This window comes from Rhinopithecus roxellana, chromosome 7 (genome assembly GCF_007565055.1).
Source record: "Rhinopithecus roxellana isolate Shanxi Qingling chromosome 7, ASM756505v1, whole genome shotgun sequence".
Taxonomy (NCBI): Eukaryota; Metazoa; Chordata; class Mammalia; order Primates; family Cercopithecidae; genus Rhinopithecus; species Rhinopithecus roxellana.
The window spans coordinates 52,854,633-52,871,317 of record NC_044555.1 but is presented as its reverse complement, the minus strand read 5'-3'; the positions used below and the strand labels follow the sequence as shown (position 1 = coordinate 52,871,317).

The 16,685-nt window shown below is 48.0% G+C and overlaps 2 protein-coding genes across 5 annotated transcripts in view; one reads left to right on the top strand and one right to left on the bottom strand.

Annotated features, from left to right (window-relative positions):
• The first annotated feature begins 2,024 nt into the window (after window positions 1-2,024).
• On the top strand, window positions 2,025-11,389 carry AWAT2 (acyl-CoA wax alcohol acyltransferase 2). 3 transcript variants are annotated; one of them, XM_030934437.1, is made up of 8 exons: window positions 2,025-2,152; window positions 7,489-7,599; window positions 7,948-8,018; window positions 8,262-8,466; window positions 8,701-8,875; window positions 9,545-9,744; window positions 9,968-10,157; window positions 10,950-11,389. In XM_030934437.1, the coding sequence occupies exons 1-7, from the start codon at window positions 2,068-2,070 to the stop codon at window positions 10,120-10,122; spliced, it is 1,002 nt and encodes a 333-aa protein (XP_030790297.1). In that variant the 5' UTR covers window positions 2,025-2,067; the 3' UTR covers window positions 10,123-10,157; window positions 10,950-11,389. The 3 variants fall into 3 exon arrangements, with proteins under 3 accessions (XP_030790297.1, XP_010382431.1, XP_030790296.1); XM_010384129.2 differs by having other exon boundaries at window positions 10,301-11,389; XM_030934436.1 differs by having other exon boundaries at window positions 2,041-2,170.
• Window positions 11,390-12,430: 1,041 nt separating this feature from the next.
• Window positions 12,431-16,685, bottom strand: part of EDA (ectodysplasin A) — a 423,831-nt gene continuing 419,576 nt past the window's right edge. For both annotated transcript variants that reach the window (XM_030934766.1, XM_030934767.1), the window contains exon 8: window positions 12,431-16,544. In XM_030934766.1, the coding sequence (XP_030790626.1) occupies window positions 16,293-16,544 (252 nt within the window). In that variant the 3' untranslated portion in view covers window positions 12,431-16,292. The remainder of the gene's footprint in view (window positions 16,545-16,685) is intronic.

The window sequence follows — 16,685 nt, the reverse complement described above, 5'->3', positions numbered from 1 at the left end:
GTATCTTTCACACTCGCATATCTCCCATCACACACAGACTTGGAGATGCCACCTACTAATGTGCACATATAAACATGTGTTGACAACCAGATATGTATTTTCCCTTTGTATATATATGCTCACAGGCAAAGACCACATGTGCATATGTATGTGCATGAAAAAAAGTCACATTTGTAAAATTTCTTTTTTTTTTTTTTGTTTGAGACAGAGTCATGCTCTGTTGCCCAGGCTGGAGTGCAGTGGCAGGATCACAGCTCACTGCAACCTCTGCCTCCTGGGTTCAAGTGATTCTCATGCCTCATCCTCCGGAGTAGTTGGGATTACAGGCACGCGCCACCATGCCCAGCTAATTTTTTGTATTTTTAGTAGAGACAGGGTGTTGCCATATTGGCCAGGCTGGTCTCGAATTCCTGACCTCAAGTGATCCACCCACCTTGGCCTCCCACAGTGCTGGGATTACAGGAGCGAGCCACTGCATTTTTTTTTTTTTTTTTTTTTTTGGAGACACAGTTTTGCTCCTGTTGCCTAGGCTGGAGTGCAGTGGTGCGATCTCAGCTCACCGCAACCTCCGCCTCCTGGGTTCAAGTGATTCTCCTGCCTCAGCCTCCCGAGTAGCTGGGATTACAGGCGTGTGCCACCACGCCTGGCTAATTGTGTATTTTTCAGTCGAGATGGGGTTTCTCCATGTTGGTCAGGCTGGTCTCGAACTCCAGACCTCAGGTGATCCACCTGCCTTGGCCTCCCAAAGTATGACCTTGAGGGAACTCTTTTTTCAAAATTCTATTATTAAAAAATTCAAACCTACAGAGTAGTTGAAAGAATCGTACAGTGAACACCCACCACCTAGATTGCACAGATAATATTTTGCTATGTTTGATTTATTACATATTTATCCATCAATACATCCCTGTATCCACCCATCAATATATTTTATATGCATTTCAAAGTAAATTGCAGACGTCAGCACTCTTTTTTTGTTTTGTTTTTTTAGAGACAGGGTCTCACTCTGTCATCCAGGCTGTAGTGCAGTGGCATGGTCATACCTCACTGTAATCTCTAATTCTTGTCCTCAACTGATCCTCCTGCCTTGGCCTCCCAAAGTGCTGGGATTACAGGTGTGAGCTACCATGCCCAGCCTAGTATTCTTCACCCCTAAACACTTCAGAATTAATGAGAGTTCTACATTTGTTTACTTTTGAGGTAAAATCAACAGACAGTGAAATGTACAAATTTTAAGTGTATACTCACTGAGTAATGAGGTTTTGATCTGCGTAACTCAAAGTCCTTTCAAGATAGAAAACATCACTGTTACCCCTAAAGATTTCCATCATGCCCCTTCCTAGTCAATCCCCCAGCACAGGTAACCACTGCTCTGATTTGTTTCACTACAGATTGGTTTTGCCTATTCTAAAATTTCATGTACACAGAATAATATACCCTAACATTTGTTTCTTCTTTCAATAAAAGTTTTATTCAGTACCTATGATAGCTCACAGACATACATGTGATGTCTCTTCAATGTGAGTAATGAGTTCTCCCAGACTGACCAAAAGGCTGAAGGCATTTCTAAGGCCTGGCCTGTGACCTCCTTCCCTTTGCCCTCCAATCACATTGTCACTGAGAGATCATAGACAGTTGGGCTTCAGAAACAGAAATGCAAGTCCTGTGTCCCATTTGAGCCCCGGGCTCCCTCTTGCCCATCACCCTCCACCATCCAGACTGGCCCTGGAGGTCTCTTGTCAGCTGCACGCCCACACTAACTTCCCACACCAGGGCTTCATCCACATTTCTCTAGCCAGGTGTGCAAAAGAGTGTCACAATCTCAGTCCAGGCAATACCCAAGTGGGTAAAAGTACAGGTGAGTGGGCAGCTGGAAGGAACAGGATAAGCAGAGGCATTATGTGGTCCTGTAATTCTGTGGGGGCGGGGGGGGGGGTGGTACAGGGGCGGAGACTAGGCAGGGGCTGGAGAAGAAAACATTAAGAGAGGGAACATCACAGACTCCTGAGCAATCAGGGCTGGGCAGCTGAACAGCGCTTAACTGGAGCCACTGGGACGCTGGGCACAATGTTCTTGCCCTCTAAGAAGGACCTCAAGACCGCCCTGGAGGTCTTTGCTGTTTTCCACTGGATCTCCATTGCCTTTTTTATCAGTGAGTCTTCAGCCTTTGGTAGGGGACCAACCATCCTGGTTTGCCTGAGACTGAAGGATTTTAGGGTTGCAGGATGTTCAATGGTCAAACTAGGGTTGTTCCAGCAAAACCAGGAAGGTTGGCCATGGTATTTGTGGGATCTGTGAGTGTCCCTGTGGGCATGTGTGTGTGTGCATATGGGTGTGTGCCTATGCAGGGGTGTGTATATGCGCGTGTATGCACATGGGTTTTGCTGCAGGTGTGAGCCCTCCTGGGTCTACATTGGGGTGTAGAGGGCATGCTTTGGGAAGATGAGGAGCAGTTCCACTGAGGCTAGCCAAGGAAAAGGGCTTAGGTGCAATCACAGGGACTCAAGCAAACCACCAGTGACAGACAGTTGGGTCAGGTGGCAGACCGAGGCTCTGGAAACCTCGTCCAGAGGAATTTGACCATTTATCCATCCATGTCTTCCAACACCTACACTACAAACACTTGGTCAAAGTTATTTCTATGCTGGCCACTGTGTTCTAAATGCTGAAACAAATCATTACTGTGGGAAGGGGTCCTAGAAAACACTCTCACCTTTCCAGTGGTTCAGGTGAGTACCGGCTGGAGTCAGGGACATGAATTAAGTGACCTTGTAAACTATCTAGGAATAAAGAATGTAAGTAGGCCCTGGTGCACAGAGCTGGCACAGAGGCATGCCAGTGAATAGGAAGGGTGGGCATTCCTTACCTCACCTCACTTGTTTTCAAATTCCAGGTCTACTACTTACTATCTGTGCAATTGTTATCCTTTCTGAGTCTTATTTTCCTCATTTGCAAAGTGAGAGCATTCAGGGTGTATTAATCAGGATGGTCTAGTTATGCCATGCTGATAAATTTACCCTGAAATCTCAGTGGCTTAACTCAGCAAATAGTTACTTCTTGTTCATGCTGAATGTCCAACATAGGTTGGTGGGAGTCACCGCTCACTGTGGACACTAATACTCAGGCAGATGGAGGCACCACCAAATTGTGTCGCTGCAAAATGGAACTTGAGGGATTACCAAAGCACGGGAGGGAAAGTGAATGGAGAACTCATCCGCAGTCCTTCCTACCTCCACCCAGAAGTGACAGGCAAGAAACCATTAGCTGTCGCCTCACTTTGAACGTCCTTAATTACTGATGAGATTGAGCATCTTTTCATGTTTATCAGCAATTAGTATTTCTTTTTCTGTTAACTGCCCATTTATGACCTCTGCCCATTTTTCTCTTGAATTTGAGTTGACTCTTGAAGGACAAATAGGAAATAGACAAAGAAAGGAAGAACATTTGGGGCAGAGAGTGGGCAACACATGGAAAGCTAGGATGGCAAAGGGCACATAATGCATTCAAGGAGCTGCCAGTGGTTAAGTGAGGTGGAGGGTGAGAAGTACAGAATTGGTGTTCGATAGATATTGAATGAATGAATGAACAAACAAGAGAGGGAAGAAGGAAGAGACTGGAGAAACAGGCAGGGAACAAATTGTATAGGGCTTTGTAAACCATGGAAAGCAGTTTGGACTTTTTCTGAGAGCCATGTGGAGCCATGAGGGAGATTGACACAAGGTGATGGCATCAAAGATTACTCTAGCTGTGTGAAGCAAACTGATCATAGGAAGATAGAAGTGAAAGGGGCAATGCCAGGTAGGAGGCTGTTGCAGTAATCCAGATGGCAGTAATTTGGACCAGGCCATTAGTGATGGTGATGCAGAGAAGAGGAAAGAAGAAGGGAGATTCAAGAAATTGGAGTCGAATTAATAGGACTTGAAGATGGGGGCGGGGCACGAGAGAAATGGAGGGAGCAAGACTGAGGGATCAGGTCCCAGTGTGAGCTGGCAGGGGCGCAGGTGGAGCGGAGAAGGGTTAAGGAGGAGAGTGGCTGAAAGGGGATGAGTTCAGGGACAAAATGAACTCAGAGGACTCCTAACTGGAGTTTGACTTTGGGTATACTAAGAAGTACAGAGAAGGCAGGCAGAAGAGCTCTCAGTCCTGGCAGCAGACGTGGCCTGCCGGTGTTTGCCCCTTTCTCACTAGCTCACATAGGGCAAGTGGGGCAATGGCCCTTCGGAGGCCTCTCAGCTCTTCACTCTAGGAGTGCAATTGAATCCATTTGGACCGTAAAGGCCTTGAGAGAAGGCCCTCCCAGTAAGTGAGGGAAATAGGGCAGATATTGGTATTTTAGTTCCCATCTTGCAGATGAGGAACTGAGGCTCAGCAATGTCTTTGGTCACACACAGTAAGTGGCAGATCCAAGATTCATCACATCACAGGGCACCCCACCTGAGGCCACACTTACAAGATGTCCCCAGCACTGCCTAGGTTTGAGCAGAGCCTAAAGGAAACTGGGAGGTGTCCTCTGGACTAGGCTCATGCCTCTGTGTACTTCTCGAAGAAGTCAGTAGTGTCATATGGTGCTTATCAAAACCCAAGAACTACTGGCCTTTGCTCCACCCTTAATGCTCTTTCCCAAGGCAGTGCTTTTCAACTTTGTTGGATCTTTCTTCTGGGATTTACTTCCATATTTCTAAATCTTATTATTTGCTGATGTAACAATTTTAGACATTGTCTATTGACTTCCTAATATGGAAGATGAGAATTTGGCTGCATACACTATCACTGGAACTTCCTCTTTCCCCATCCTCCCAAAATTGTTATAGCACAGGTTTTGGTTAAATGCCTATGACTAGAAAATATGATTCATAATTGAGCTAGTCACCAAGATTATATTTCCTTTTCCGTGGAATTTCTTGTTTTCCCTGAAGTTAATAATTGCCTTGTTTTATTTTATTTTTTAATGTAATATTTTAAAATCAATTTTGGAATCTAAGTACTAAATATTTTACAGAAATAAAACTTTTTCTACTTAACATAAGGATTAAAAATACCTAATTCCAATCCTAGAAGTATCATCATTGCAATTTGACAAAATAATTTCAAAGTTTATCTGGAAAAAGAAACCGTTGAGATTAGAAAAGAGGAAGCACAGTTGTGAATGTTCCCTATGAAATGTTGGGCAGAAAACTGTTACATAAAAAGCTTCACAGACTCTAGAATTCACAGATAAAATTATTGAGTACAGGTCGGTGGCAGCGGCTCATGCCTGTAATCCTAGCACTTTGGGAGGCTGAGGCAGGTGGATCACTTGAGATTAGGAGTTCGAGACCAGCCTGACCAATATGGCGACACCCCGTCTCTGCTAAAGATACAAAAATTAGCCAGGTGTGGTGGTGCGTGCCTGTAATCCTAGCTACTGGGGAGGTTGAGGCACGAGAACTGCTTGAACCCGGGAGGTGGAGGTTGCAGTGAGCTGAGATCATGGCACTGCACTCCAACCTAGGTGACAGAGCAAGACTCCGTCCAAAAAAAAAAAAAAAAAAAAAAAAAAAAATTGAGTACAGTGATCTTGAAACAGGCACACAAATTTAATATTTCATAGTGAAGCATCCTAAAGCCATTTAGGGGATGAGTTTCTTACCACAAAGTATCAGGAAAATCGTTCATTTCATTCAGAAACTCTAGTTGTAGCCTTACTCATACCATGCACTGAAATGAATTGTAGTTAATTGCTTCATTTTACGTTTCTTTTGTTATCTATTAGAAATCTATTAGTTATCACGAATTCACCCTCTGAATCTCTGCAGACATATCAATCTCTCAGTATGGGCAAGTACAACAAGAATCTAAGTCCCCCCATCATTTTATTTCCTTTAGAACATCACTGCTGGAGCTCAGTGTCTTCCTGTTACAATTTGGCCTCATGCACAGCTGTCACCTCCAGGGCCCTTGAGGCACCTTGGGTGCAAAATTTAAGAAAGTGCTCACTCTCAGGGCTGTGCAAGTGATGGGCCAGTACTTGCATGAGCTGAGAGTGAGTGCCTTGCTCAATGTTGTGCCCTGGGCACCTTGCTCACCTCTCCCTATCCCTGGCCCTGCTTGCTGCCTTCCTTCATTGGGTCATTTTTTTCCTGGATTCTATGCCTTCCTCTTTCTTGGTTTACTCCCTCATTTTGGTGAAGCACATTCTCCAGTAGTTTTCTGAGACAGGAGCATGGGAGACAAATTATCTGAGACTGTGTGCATCTGAAATTTCCTTTATTCCACTTATATACTTGATTAATAGTTTGATTGCTTATATAATATCTTAGCTGTGTCTAGTGTAAGTATTTGAGTCTAGAGTCTGTTTGGTTCAATTTTTCGGGGAACAATCCTCCCATCATCTAGTTGTGTAGGGGAGGAGAGGGAACCTGGGGTTCTAATTCCTTGGCAGACTTTCAACCAATCCTCCAGTTTTTCTAGCCCTGTGCCTCATCCCTGCCTCTTGTGGCACCTGATGCCTCCAAATTCTGAGTCTTTCCTAGATCCTCCAGTGCAAATAGGCTCACATCTTGTAGGCATCCCCCTTGCAGGTAACTAGATTTTAATTTTTTTGTTCTAAGTCAGTTACCCCCTCCTCCATCTGCTGTCCTACATGGAAATGTTTTGCTAATATCTCTTATCTGCTGTTGGCATCTCATTAATTCTCTTTCTCCTTGTGGATCTATATTTTAAAAAACATTTTAATGATAATTTTCATGGAGCTCCAGCAAGAAGTCAAGGCAAAAACTTGTGTTCAATCTGCGATGTTCAATTTGAAATGTTCTCTGTCTTTTCTAACCTTTTATTGACCTACTTTCCCAAATAATCTTACTTACGGCTGCCTTAAAAACTGAGTTCAGTAATAATTCTGAGTGTGGCTCCCTATGACTCATCTCTAGTAACTCTTCCTAACTACACTAACCTACAGCTTTCCTATCTTACTGGAACTTAATACAGCTCAGTACCTTATTCTATTCCGGTTTGTATTTTTCTTTGTTTCTTTGCCATCTGGTGTGCTCCCAACCGGGCTGAAGGTGGGTTTGTGCTTTCCCTGGTATTCCCTTAACTAATGCCTCAGAGAGAAGATATGGAGAGGAGGATGTGAACTGGAGGAAAACTGTTCCAGGATTTCCCACCTCTGGTGGCCCACCACTGGCTCACTGCCATTGACCACACTGCAGGCAGAGCCCAGTGCAGTGCTGGAGCAGGGCCCAGGGAGGAGAGGGCTTACAGTGTGAAGCTCAGCTAGGGAGGAAGACACCTTGCCTTCTAGACCTGAATCAGGTTTCCAAGACCATATAGGAGAGGGGGCTGGGGACATGGGCAGGTGGGCCAGGTGCTGGGGTGAAGAAGTGAGAGTGTTGAGTGGGTATGGGTGAGAGAGAGTACATATGACCTTGGGATGGACAGAACTCCAGAGAGAGGGTAAGTATGAGGGACCACTTGAAATTCATTAACTCTGGTCTGGGCTTCCTGCAGTAACCACTGTGACCATTGTCAACCTCTACCTGGTGGTGTTCACACCATACTGGCCTGTCACTGTGCTTATTCTCATCTGGCTGGCTTTTGACTGGAAGACCCCTGAGCGAGGTAAGGGTCCTGCTGGCGCTGTGTTGCCACATGCTCTTTCCCCTTCTCTCATCACAATCCTGAGAGGCTCTGGCCAATTCCCAGACAGCCCTTTAGCCTGTCCCTCCCTGGGCTAGAGAGGCTGAGGGAAGGGGTCCTTTGAATGTGGTAGAAAGGCCCAGATCAGAACTGGAGTAGGTTAGGGGAGGGGCAGCTAGTGAAGCAGAAGCTAGGCCTGTCCTAAATTGCCCTGATATGCCCACCTTCCTTGCCACTTAAGAGGCCAGGAAACAGCAGGGGGTGAGATCACCCTAGGGCAGGCCCACAGTGGGAATGGACAAAGCTTGGCTGCATTGCCTCTGTTTTCAGGCGGCCGCCGGTTTACCTGTGTGAGGCGCTGGTGCCTGTGGAAACACTACAGCAATTACTTCCCTCTCAAGGTCAGTAGGCCCAGGTCCCCACTCAGGCCTGGGCTCAGCCCCGACTTCAGTGCTAGCAGTTGGGTCAGGCTAGGGGTGGAGGGCGCCATCCACATTGAGGCTTTTGAGAATGACGCCCCCTGGAGTTGTACATTGGGCAATCTGCATGGCTAGACCTAGCCGTCCTTTTCTTTTCAGATCTCTGCCCAAAAGAGGAGTTCTCTACCCTGGGGATAGCCCTCCTGATTCTACTTTCTTCCGCAGCTTCTGAAAACTCATGACATCTCCCCCAGCCACAACTACATCCTCGTCTGCCACCCTCATGGGCTCTTGGCCTTTGGATGGTTTGGCCAGTTTGCCACAGAGGCCTCAGGCTTCTCCAAGATATTTCCTGGCATCACCCCTTACGTGCTCACACTGGGAGCCTTTTTCTGGATGCCTTTCCTCAGGGAATATGTAATGTCTGTAGGTAAGTTGGCTCCTAGGACACAAAGCCAAAGAAAAAATGGCTCCCCAAGGGAGAAGTGTAGGGGGATGCATGAGAGCAAGGCCAGCTCCCGATCCCCTCTGTTCTGAAACAGCTATCATAGGCTCACCTGCCTGATGTGAGGCTCCTTGCACTGTCCCTCCTTTGAAGCAGTAGAGAGGAAATTTAGAGGTTTGGGAAGTGGCCAATGGCTGTTTGGCTTTTTCTATCCACCAGGGGCCTGCTCTGTGAGTCAATCTTCCATCGACTTTCTGCTGACTCATAAAGGCACAGGCAACATGATCATTGTGGTGGTTGGTGGACTGGCTGAGTGCAGATACAGCCTGCCAGGCTCTTCCACCCTGGTCTTGAAGAACCGGTCTGGTTTTGTGCGCACGGCCCTTCAGCATGGGTAAGGACAGCTCCAGTCCAGGCTGGGGGAAGGGATCCAAAAGTGTTGCAGGGAAAGAAGAAGATGGGGTTTTGAGGAAAGGACATCCACAGAGAGAGAAGGAAGTATACAATACATTCTTATGAACTATGGTCATCAGGAAGATAATTTTTATTTGTCAATTAAAAAAATAAGTTAAAAAAAAAAGAGGGAGGAGGAAAGCCACCTGTGGGTTGAAGAGCTGGGACCAGGTCCTGGAGGCATTTCTGCTGAAGTAGAAAGGGCAGAGGGCCAGCCCTGAGCCTGTTCTCCCTCACAGCAGCCCCTCATCTGGGCCGGTCCCTCTATACAAGGGGACTGGCAACAACTCTGTCTCAGAGAGAGCCAAGCTTAGCTTGTGTTAAAGTGAAGAAAATCAACTGGCATGGCCCTTGGGTCTTACCTTCCAACGTTTCAGACCCAGGGGTTCCCAGGAGGGTCTGAGCTTGCCTCCTCCTTTAGCTTACTACTGCTTTGCCCCCACAGGCAGCCAGGGGTAGGCCATGGAGCTCCCAACTTGGACCTAGGCACAGCTGGACTGAGGTCTGGGAAGCCTGTAGGCAGACCCAGGGATCACGGGCCATCAGTGTTCTGGCATTTGACAAGGTCCCTACCTTTCTGGGCTTCACAGGATATGCTTTTGCTCTGCAGGGTGGCTCTAATACCTGCCTATGCCTTTGGGGAGACGGACCTCTATAATCAGCACATTTTCACTCCTGGTGGCTTTGTCAACCGCTTCCAGAAGTGGTTCCAGAGTATGGTACACATCTACCCCTGTGCTTTCTATGGACGTGGCTTCACCAAGAAATCCTGGGGCCTTCTGCCCTATAATCGGCCTGTAACCACCATTGGTGAGTGGGCCTTTCTGCTGGCAGCCTCAGTCTAGGACACAGGATCTAGCTCTGAGGCTGAACCTCAGCTCTGACTCTGCTCAGAGGCAGGGAGGCTGGCTAGGATGAGTGGCAGCTTTTTGAGGTGAGGATGGGGATAGTCTGGGCTTGAGGCCTGGGGCCTATTCTGAGAAATGAGCTAGTCTGATGCTTTTCTCTTTTCCTTCATTGTCTCCCCTGGCAGTCGGGGAGCCTCTACCAATGCCCAAGATTGAGAATCCAAGCCAGGAAATCGTGGCTAAATATCAGGCACTCTATATTGATGCCCTACGTAAACTGTTTGACCAGCATAAGACCAAGTTTGGTATCTCAGAGACCCAGGAGCTGGAGATAATTTGACAGACATCCCCAGCAGCCTTCAGCCTGACTGGAAGGTATGGACCCAGTGAGAACAGGAGGACAAGAGTCACCTATGGGGCTCCCGCTCCTGATTTGACCAGTCCTCCTTATGGGAAGGGCCTGTTCATTTGCTTGTTTTCTGCACTCCTTTTCTCACTTCATTTCTTTTTCCTTCCAGCTCTTTTCTGCCCTTTCTTTGCAGCTACAGGAGAGAGAGTCCCAAGAAACAGGGAAGAGCCTAGGGGAGAGGTGCCCTGAAGGCACTTTGGTGCCAGCATTGAGGAAAACAATGGACAAAATAAAAAGCCCATGTTCTGATACTGCCTGTGCACCAAACTCCTCTGTTTTGAGGGCTCTAGGATCCCTGCGCATGTCTCTCCTTCTCTAGCTGTCAAACAGCCCCATCTCCTGGCATTGAGCCCCATCTCCTGGCATTGAGTCCTACTTCCTACAGGAGTAGGACTGGGGCCTGCAGAGCCAGTGGGCTTTGAGTTCAAGCTCCACCAACTTCAAGCCATGTGACTTTGGGGCAGTCAGTCACCTCTGAGCCTCCTTTCTTCACCTATAAAATGAGACTAACAATCTGTCCCCTGCTTACCTCAAAGGCTGTTGGGAAGATGAAACAATATTGAATGTGATTGAACTTTATAAACTGGAGAGCTACACCAACCATTTTCTTCTCCAACCATTTTCCTCACTTCCTATCCCTGAGCAAACAATGCCCTAAATACCCTCTGCTACCCACTAGCCCGCACTCACTTTCCGCCTCATAAAGCTATAACAGAATGGGTTGGACTCAGGCCTAATTTTCTCTCTTGTTCCCTCAGCAACTTGCCTATACTTGCGTGGCCCTATAATTCTGCCCTTTGTTTGAGAGTCAGCCAGCCTGCTCAGGATGGAAATGAGGCGCCTGGCTTTTAGCAGCCATAAAGAACTCTCCTTCTGAATGAAGTCTCTCAGACTCTTGGTCTAATGGCTGTTGCAATGACAGGCTACAAAGTTTGGCTCACAGCCCTCTCATTCCATTCCTCTTGGGTGGGTGCCATTTGGTCCAGTGATTTACCTGCATTACGTTCGTCAGTTTGGTCTACAACATCCTGCGTGTTTACTGCAGTGTGAGCTGCTGCCTCTACCCTGGGTGCCTGCCTCATGTGATGATTTGTATACAGTGGCCAAAGACATGCTTCTGCTTTTCTGCTGTCTTCGTTACTTCTTGTGCCAGAGATTACATTTTCCCTGAGCTTCCATAAAGTGTTTTTAAACAGTCTGCAGCTTTCCTGTGACTGGTTTCCTTAAAAAAAAAAACAACTCTAAGGTGGCTAGAGGACCAGCCTGGGCTGCAACACCCAGCCCATGCACACCTGGCCGTTGCAGATTTGTCGTGGTCTACTGTGTGCACATTGCTCCACCTATACGATGGCACGGGGGTGGGCCCAGGGAAGCCAAAGGATTGGTGGCGGCCCGGGGGGAAAGGTGCTGGGATTGTGAAAAGCGCCAGACCTCTCTTGAGCTACGTGTTCTTGAGCTGCTATCTGGTCTTCTTCCTGTGAGCCTCTACCCTATTGATTTTAGCTCAGGATGGATGGAGGGCAAAATAGGCAAATACTACTTTTCCAGGTAACAGCAGTCTTGGCTGGGAAGGAATCAGACCAGGTTGACACACTTACTAGTTGGGTAAATCTGGGTGAGCGACTTAAATTCGTTAAGTGTTGGTTTCCTCATATGCAAAATGAGCTGGAGGCTGGGTCTACCCAAGCTATTTGGGGCCCAGGCCTGAAGTGTATTTTGTAGATGCCACATTCTTAAGCTGAGAGTCAGTTCTGTGTATTGCTACCCCCGGACAATGTTCCTTTTGGCAGGACATCTAGCCTGCTGGTCATGTGGTCACAGAAGACCTAAGGCAAGCTTGTCTACCCTGTGGCATGCGGGCCAGGATGGCTTTGAATGGGGCCCAACACAAATGCATAAACTTTCTTAAAACATTATGAGAATTTTCTGTGACTTTTTTTTTTTTTTTTTAGCTCATCAGCTATCGTTAGTGTTAGTGTATTTTATTTGTGGCCCAAGACAATTCTTCTTCTTCCAATGTGGCCCAGGGAAGCCAAAAGATTGGACACCCTGACCTAAGGTAATGGGGATGTGGGAGTGTGGTCTGAGGCATGGAGAGGATGTGGGATGTTCCAACAGGAAATTCAGACCATCTTCCTTCTGTTGCTGCCTCTGAAATTGGTGCCTTGGTCTTTCCCCTAGCTCATGTGTGGCGCCATTTGCAAAGAAGCACTTAACATGTAGGAAGTGCTCACGCGGATTTCAAGAACAGACAGGGAAAGCGCTTTATTTGCAAAGAATAAACCATTAATTTACACAAACTTACATCCCAGTTTATATACATTATATATAGTTTATATACACAGTATCTCACACTGGATGCTGACCCCCAAAAGCAGCATTGGGCCTGCTCCAGGCCATTCTCACAACAAAGCCCACCCCCTAATATCAGAACTGGAGGAATATAGAAATGACACACCCCGAGCCCTCCTGGAGAGAGACCTGAAATGGATTAAAAGACAAAAATCAGCTTTATTCTTTGTGCTCACAGGGCCTAGAGGAGCCTCCAGGCAGGGATGGGTCCTGAGGCAGCATTACAGTAGCCTAAGGACTTGCTGGTACTGGGCCAGTCTCCTGCTTTCCAGTCCAGAAGCTAGAGCTAGGAGAATGCCTTGAGAGGAGGAAGAGTTCTGATGAAGGCTGCAGCTACTCCCTGCCTGGCCAGGCTCCTGAAAGGGCCAAGTACTTCCATCCTGGAGATTGTGGGTGGAAGAAAGAAGATGGCCATGTGGGACAGGAACTGCTTTATCCCCTCAGTCTGCTGAGTCTAGAGGTTGGGGCTTGCTCACCACTTGGGGCAGGTCATCTTCCCTCTCTGGGCCTCAGTTTCTACATAAGTAACAGGGTGGAATGTAGGTTGGGCTAGATTCCCTCTAAGGGCCTTTTTAGCTCTAAATTTCTCTGAATCTATTTGCGTCCACAGGAAGTTACATAAACACACACACTCATACGTGGATCAAAGTCTTTGTTTACCTCCAGGGTTCCTAGCTCTTTCCTGTTCAGCAAAAGAAATTTGGCTCAGGATGGACGAAGCGGGAAATAGGCAAATACTACTTCTCCAGGTAACCAGTAGCCGAGCAGCCTCCGCCAGCTGTCTTTTGTGCCAGCTTGGCTGTTGAAGCCCAAGTAGCTGGCAGAGACTCCTGCCATGCAATTCTCCTTCAAACCTCTGTCATCTGCTTGCCCACAAATGTCCTTGTCCCATTCTCCATGCTAGCATTGGTCCTCTGGCAAACTCACACCAGCATAATTCCAAACTGCACGTCTAGTTCCACATTCTCTCATCAGTAAATTGCTCTGTCACTTTGCCAATGACTTAGCAGCAATAGGGCTCCCCAGCTACCTATTGCTTCCCCCATCCCTTGCCCCCTGGAGTTCCTTTGGAGGGTTCAGAATGAATCAAGGGTCCAGTGGAGATCTTATTTCCTTTATCATCCCCTCCATGTCCAGAGAATAGAATGGTATCAGGATGCCCTTTAGGGGCACAATTAGGAAGACTTTTCCTCCTCTCTCCTCACATCTTTCTGGCCTCAGAACCAGTCCTCTTTCAGGTCTTCCCTCCATCCCTGAGAGACCCTGGTAGTATCAAAGTCTCTAAGGTATGGGGGAAAGAGATAAGGAGTCACACTAGTAGTTGTGGGAAGCAAGCTGGCTCCTGCAAGCTGTCTGTAGGGTAATGGAAGGAGGACCTTGCCCACAGTAGGGGCTCCACACATGATGGTTGGCTGGTTCCTAGGATGGGTGAAAGAACATAAAGGCCACCAGCTCTGTGGGTCCCAGAGGCCTGCTGCTTCAATAAGGTGCCAGAAAGATTCTTCTGAACACAAGAGCTCTACGGTTGATGACTGCTTCCCAAAGGAATGTCTGACTCTTTTTGCCACAGAGCTCCTGGCAGCCAAGAGGACAGGTATTACCGTCGAGGAATGAAAACAGGCATCTCTGGGTTTCTCCCTAGAGCCCTCAAGGATTTCAGTTCCAAATTACCACTTTTATTGGTTCTCTCTAGACCTCAAATTCCACACAGTGCTGTGGTATAATGGAACAACTTTGGAGTCAGACCTGGCTGAAGCTCCAGGTCTGCGGCTTAAACTGGTCAAAACACTCTGAGAGTGCTACCTCACTAAGCCTCATCTAAACAATGATGTTTGTCATATTATCAGCCTTGCCTTCCTCAAAAGAGATAGTAAAAGAGAAATTATTTCCAAATATGAAGGAGAGGTTCTTGTTGGTTTCTGCTACACCTGCAGACTGTCCAAGGCACTATATAGGAGTTAGGGACAGACACATGCCTGGAGTTCACCTCACCTTGGGTTGCAAGGCTGTCGTTAGCAACCAGACAATGGAGGCCTAGCCCATCACCTCTCACCCTGACCCTTGAAGGGCCAAGCAGTGTGGTTGCTTAGAAAGGGAAGGCACAGCCGAGAAATAAGTACCCGCTGTTCTCGGTGAATTTCAGCTGCCTGAAGGAACTTATTCCCCATCTCCTGAAAAGGAAACACATTTTAGGAACAAGAGGAGCAGACTGTACAAGGCTGGCCTTCCCACGTTTGGGCTGGACCTAGCACTCAGAAGCCAGGCTGAGCCCAGGCACGTTGAAGTAAGGCCCTCGAGGGTCCTACCATATGATCTGGTGGGAAGCTTGGGGTTTAGGGGAAGGTGCATTTGGACCTGAACTAGGGGGCAGATCCCTGCTCAGTGCCTAGACACTGGCTTCTCCTGAGTCTGGCTTCACAGGAGCAGCATGAGCATATGCGGTGACCATGCTCTGCTATGGCTTTTTGAAGCCAGAGTGAAGAAAGACTGGATCAGTATGGCATCAGCAGCTGGCCTTTCAGCTAAGGCCTGGCCTAATGTCCACTTGTGTTGCAGCAAACTTGAACAAAATCCCTCTGTCCTATCCTCACCCCTTGCCCTTTCTAGGCCAGGTAAAAAGGTTCTGCCTTGCTAATGCCCAGGAGCAGCCTAGGGTTTGGGAATTTAGAAGGCTGTGGTGAGGGCCACCTGCTAAGAGTCACAAGTACTAGAAATTGAAGGGACTTCTGGAGGTCATCCAGTCCAACCCTTTGTCTCCAGGCAGAATTGATTAGGAATGGATGAAAAACGTTTGTACTCTTTAATAAATGAAAAATTCTCTTTGTGCCCAGGTAAGCTAAAGAATATCCCAGACTCACATGAGCACAGGTCCCAGGTTAGGCACCTGTCTCAGACAGAGGTAGGCTCTGTGGAGAAAGAAGGCAGGAGTTCTAGTCAGGCTGGGAATGGGGGCAACTAGGTGACCCCAGGGAGTTTTCTGAGTGTGGAGCACAGCTGTAAATAAAATGAGAGACGTGTGACCCAAGTACGGATTCAGGGTCTTATGCGGGCAGGTTTGTGGCCATTCCCTGTGATTGTTCCAAGGCAGAGCAAACTTCCCCTTCCCAAAGCCCAGCAAGCTGCCACAATGTAGCTGTCAGCCGGAGTGGGAAGAGTACTCCGACCCTCCTGCAGGCCACAGTATAGAGCAGAAAGAACATTCCCACTGCCAAGGATGCTCTCTTGGCAGGTTTCTCTCATGGTCTCTGCCAAAAGCACCTGCCTTTTCCCTCTCTGGCCTTCTCAGGCTGCAATGCTACCTTCCCACTCCGCCCCCACCACCACCCTACCCAAGAGAGGAGCAGCAGCCCCTTGGGGTCAGATGTCCACCCCCAGAGTCTGGAGTGCACCTCTGCTTTCTCTGGCCTGCTGCCCTGGATCCTCATTTTAGTGCAACAAACAATAGATCTGACAACAGGGACCTCGGGGTTGAAGAGTCATGCCATAAGCCAGTCAACATGGAACCAAAGAAGGTTCTGCTTCATGTAAACCCTGGGGCTCCATCAACTGTCCTGTTAACTCAAGGTCATTCTGGAAAGTCAAGCAGGCCTTGTCACCCTGGAGTCACTGGGGAATAAATAGCACTGAGGCATTTCTCTCTGTGGCTGCAACACCAATATACCTCACTCCACAGCAGCACTTAGAGGTTCTGGGAGTCCTGGCTCCCAAACCCAGGGAAGGGGCACGGACAGAGGCAAAATGGGGGGAATCTAGGATGCAGGGGCTTCACCCAGCCTGATGGCCCCAAAGAAGGTGGTGTGCTTGCTCATGTTGATGGAGATGTCAGCGTGCACCATCTTGACGGCGATCTTCTGCCGGGCCTTGAGGAGGCAGACGCCTGCGGTATAGCAAGTGTTGTAGTTGGTCTTGCCCGTCTCGATGCTGCGTGTGCACTGCAGGAAGGGCTTCTCATCCACCACCACCTCATAGCTGGCAAAGTCAGTGAAGTTGATGTAGTACACCTGAGTGAGAGGCAACAAGAAGGGATTGGGGAAGAGAGGAAAGAGAGGGTAGGGGGCCCTCCCTGTGGTGAATTGACAGAATCTTCTCAGATGAGCTGCCAGTATACCCCATGGATGGGGCAGTGCCATGTGAAGGCGTGC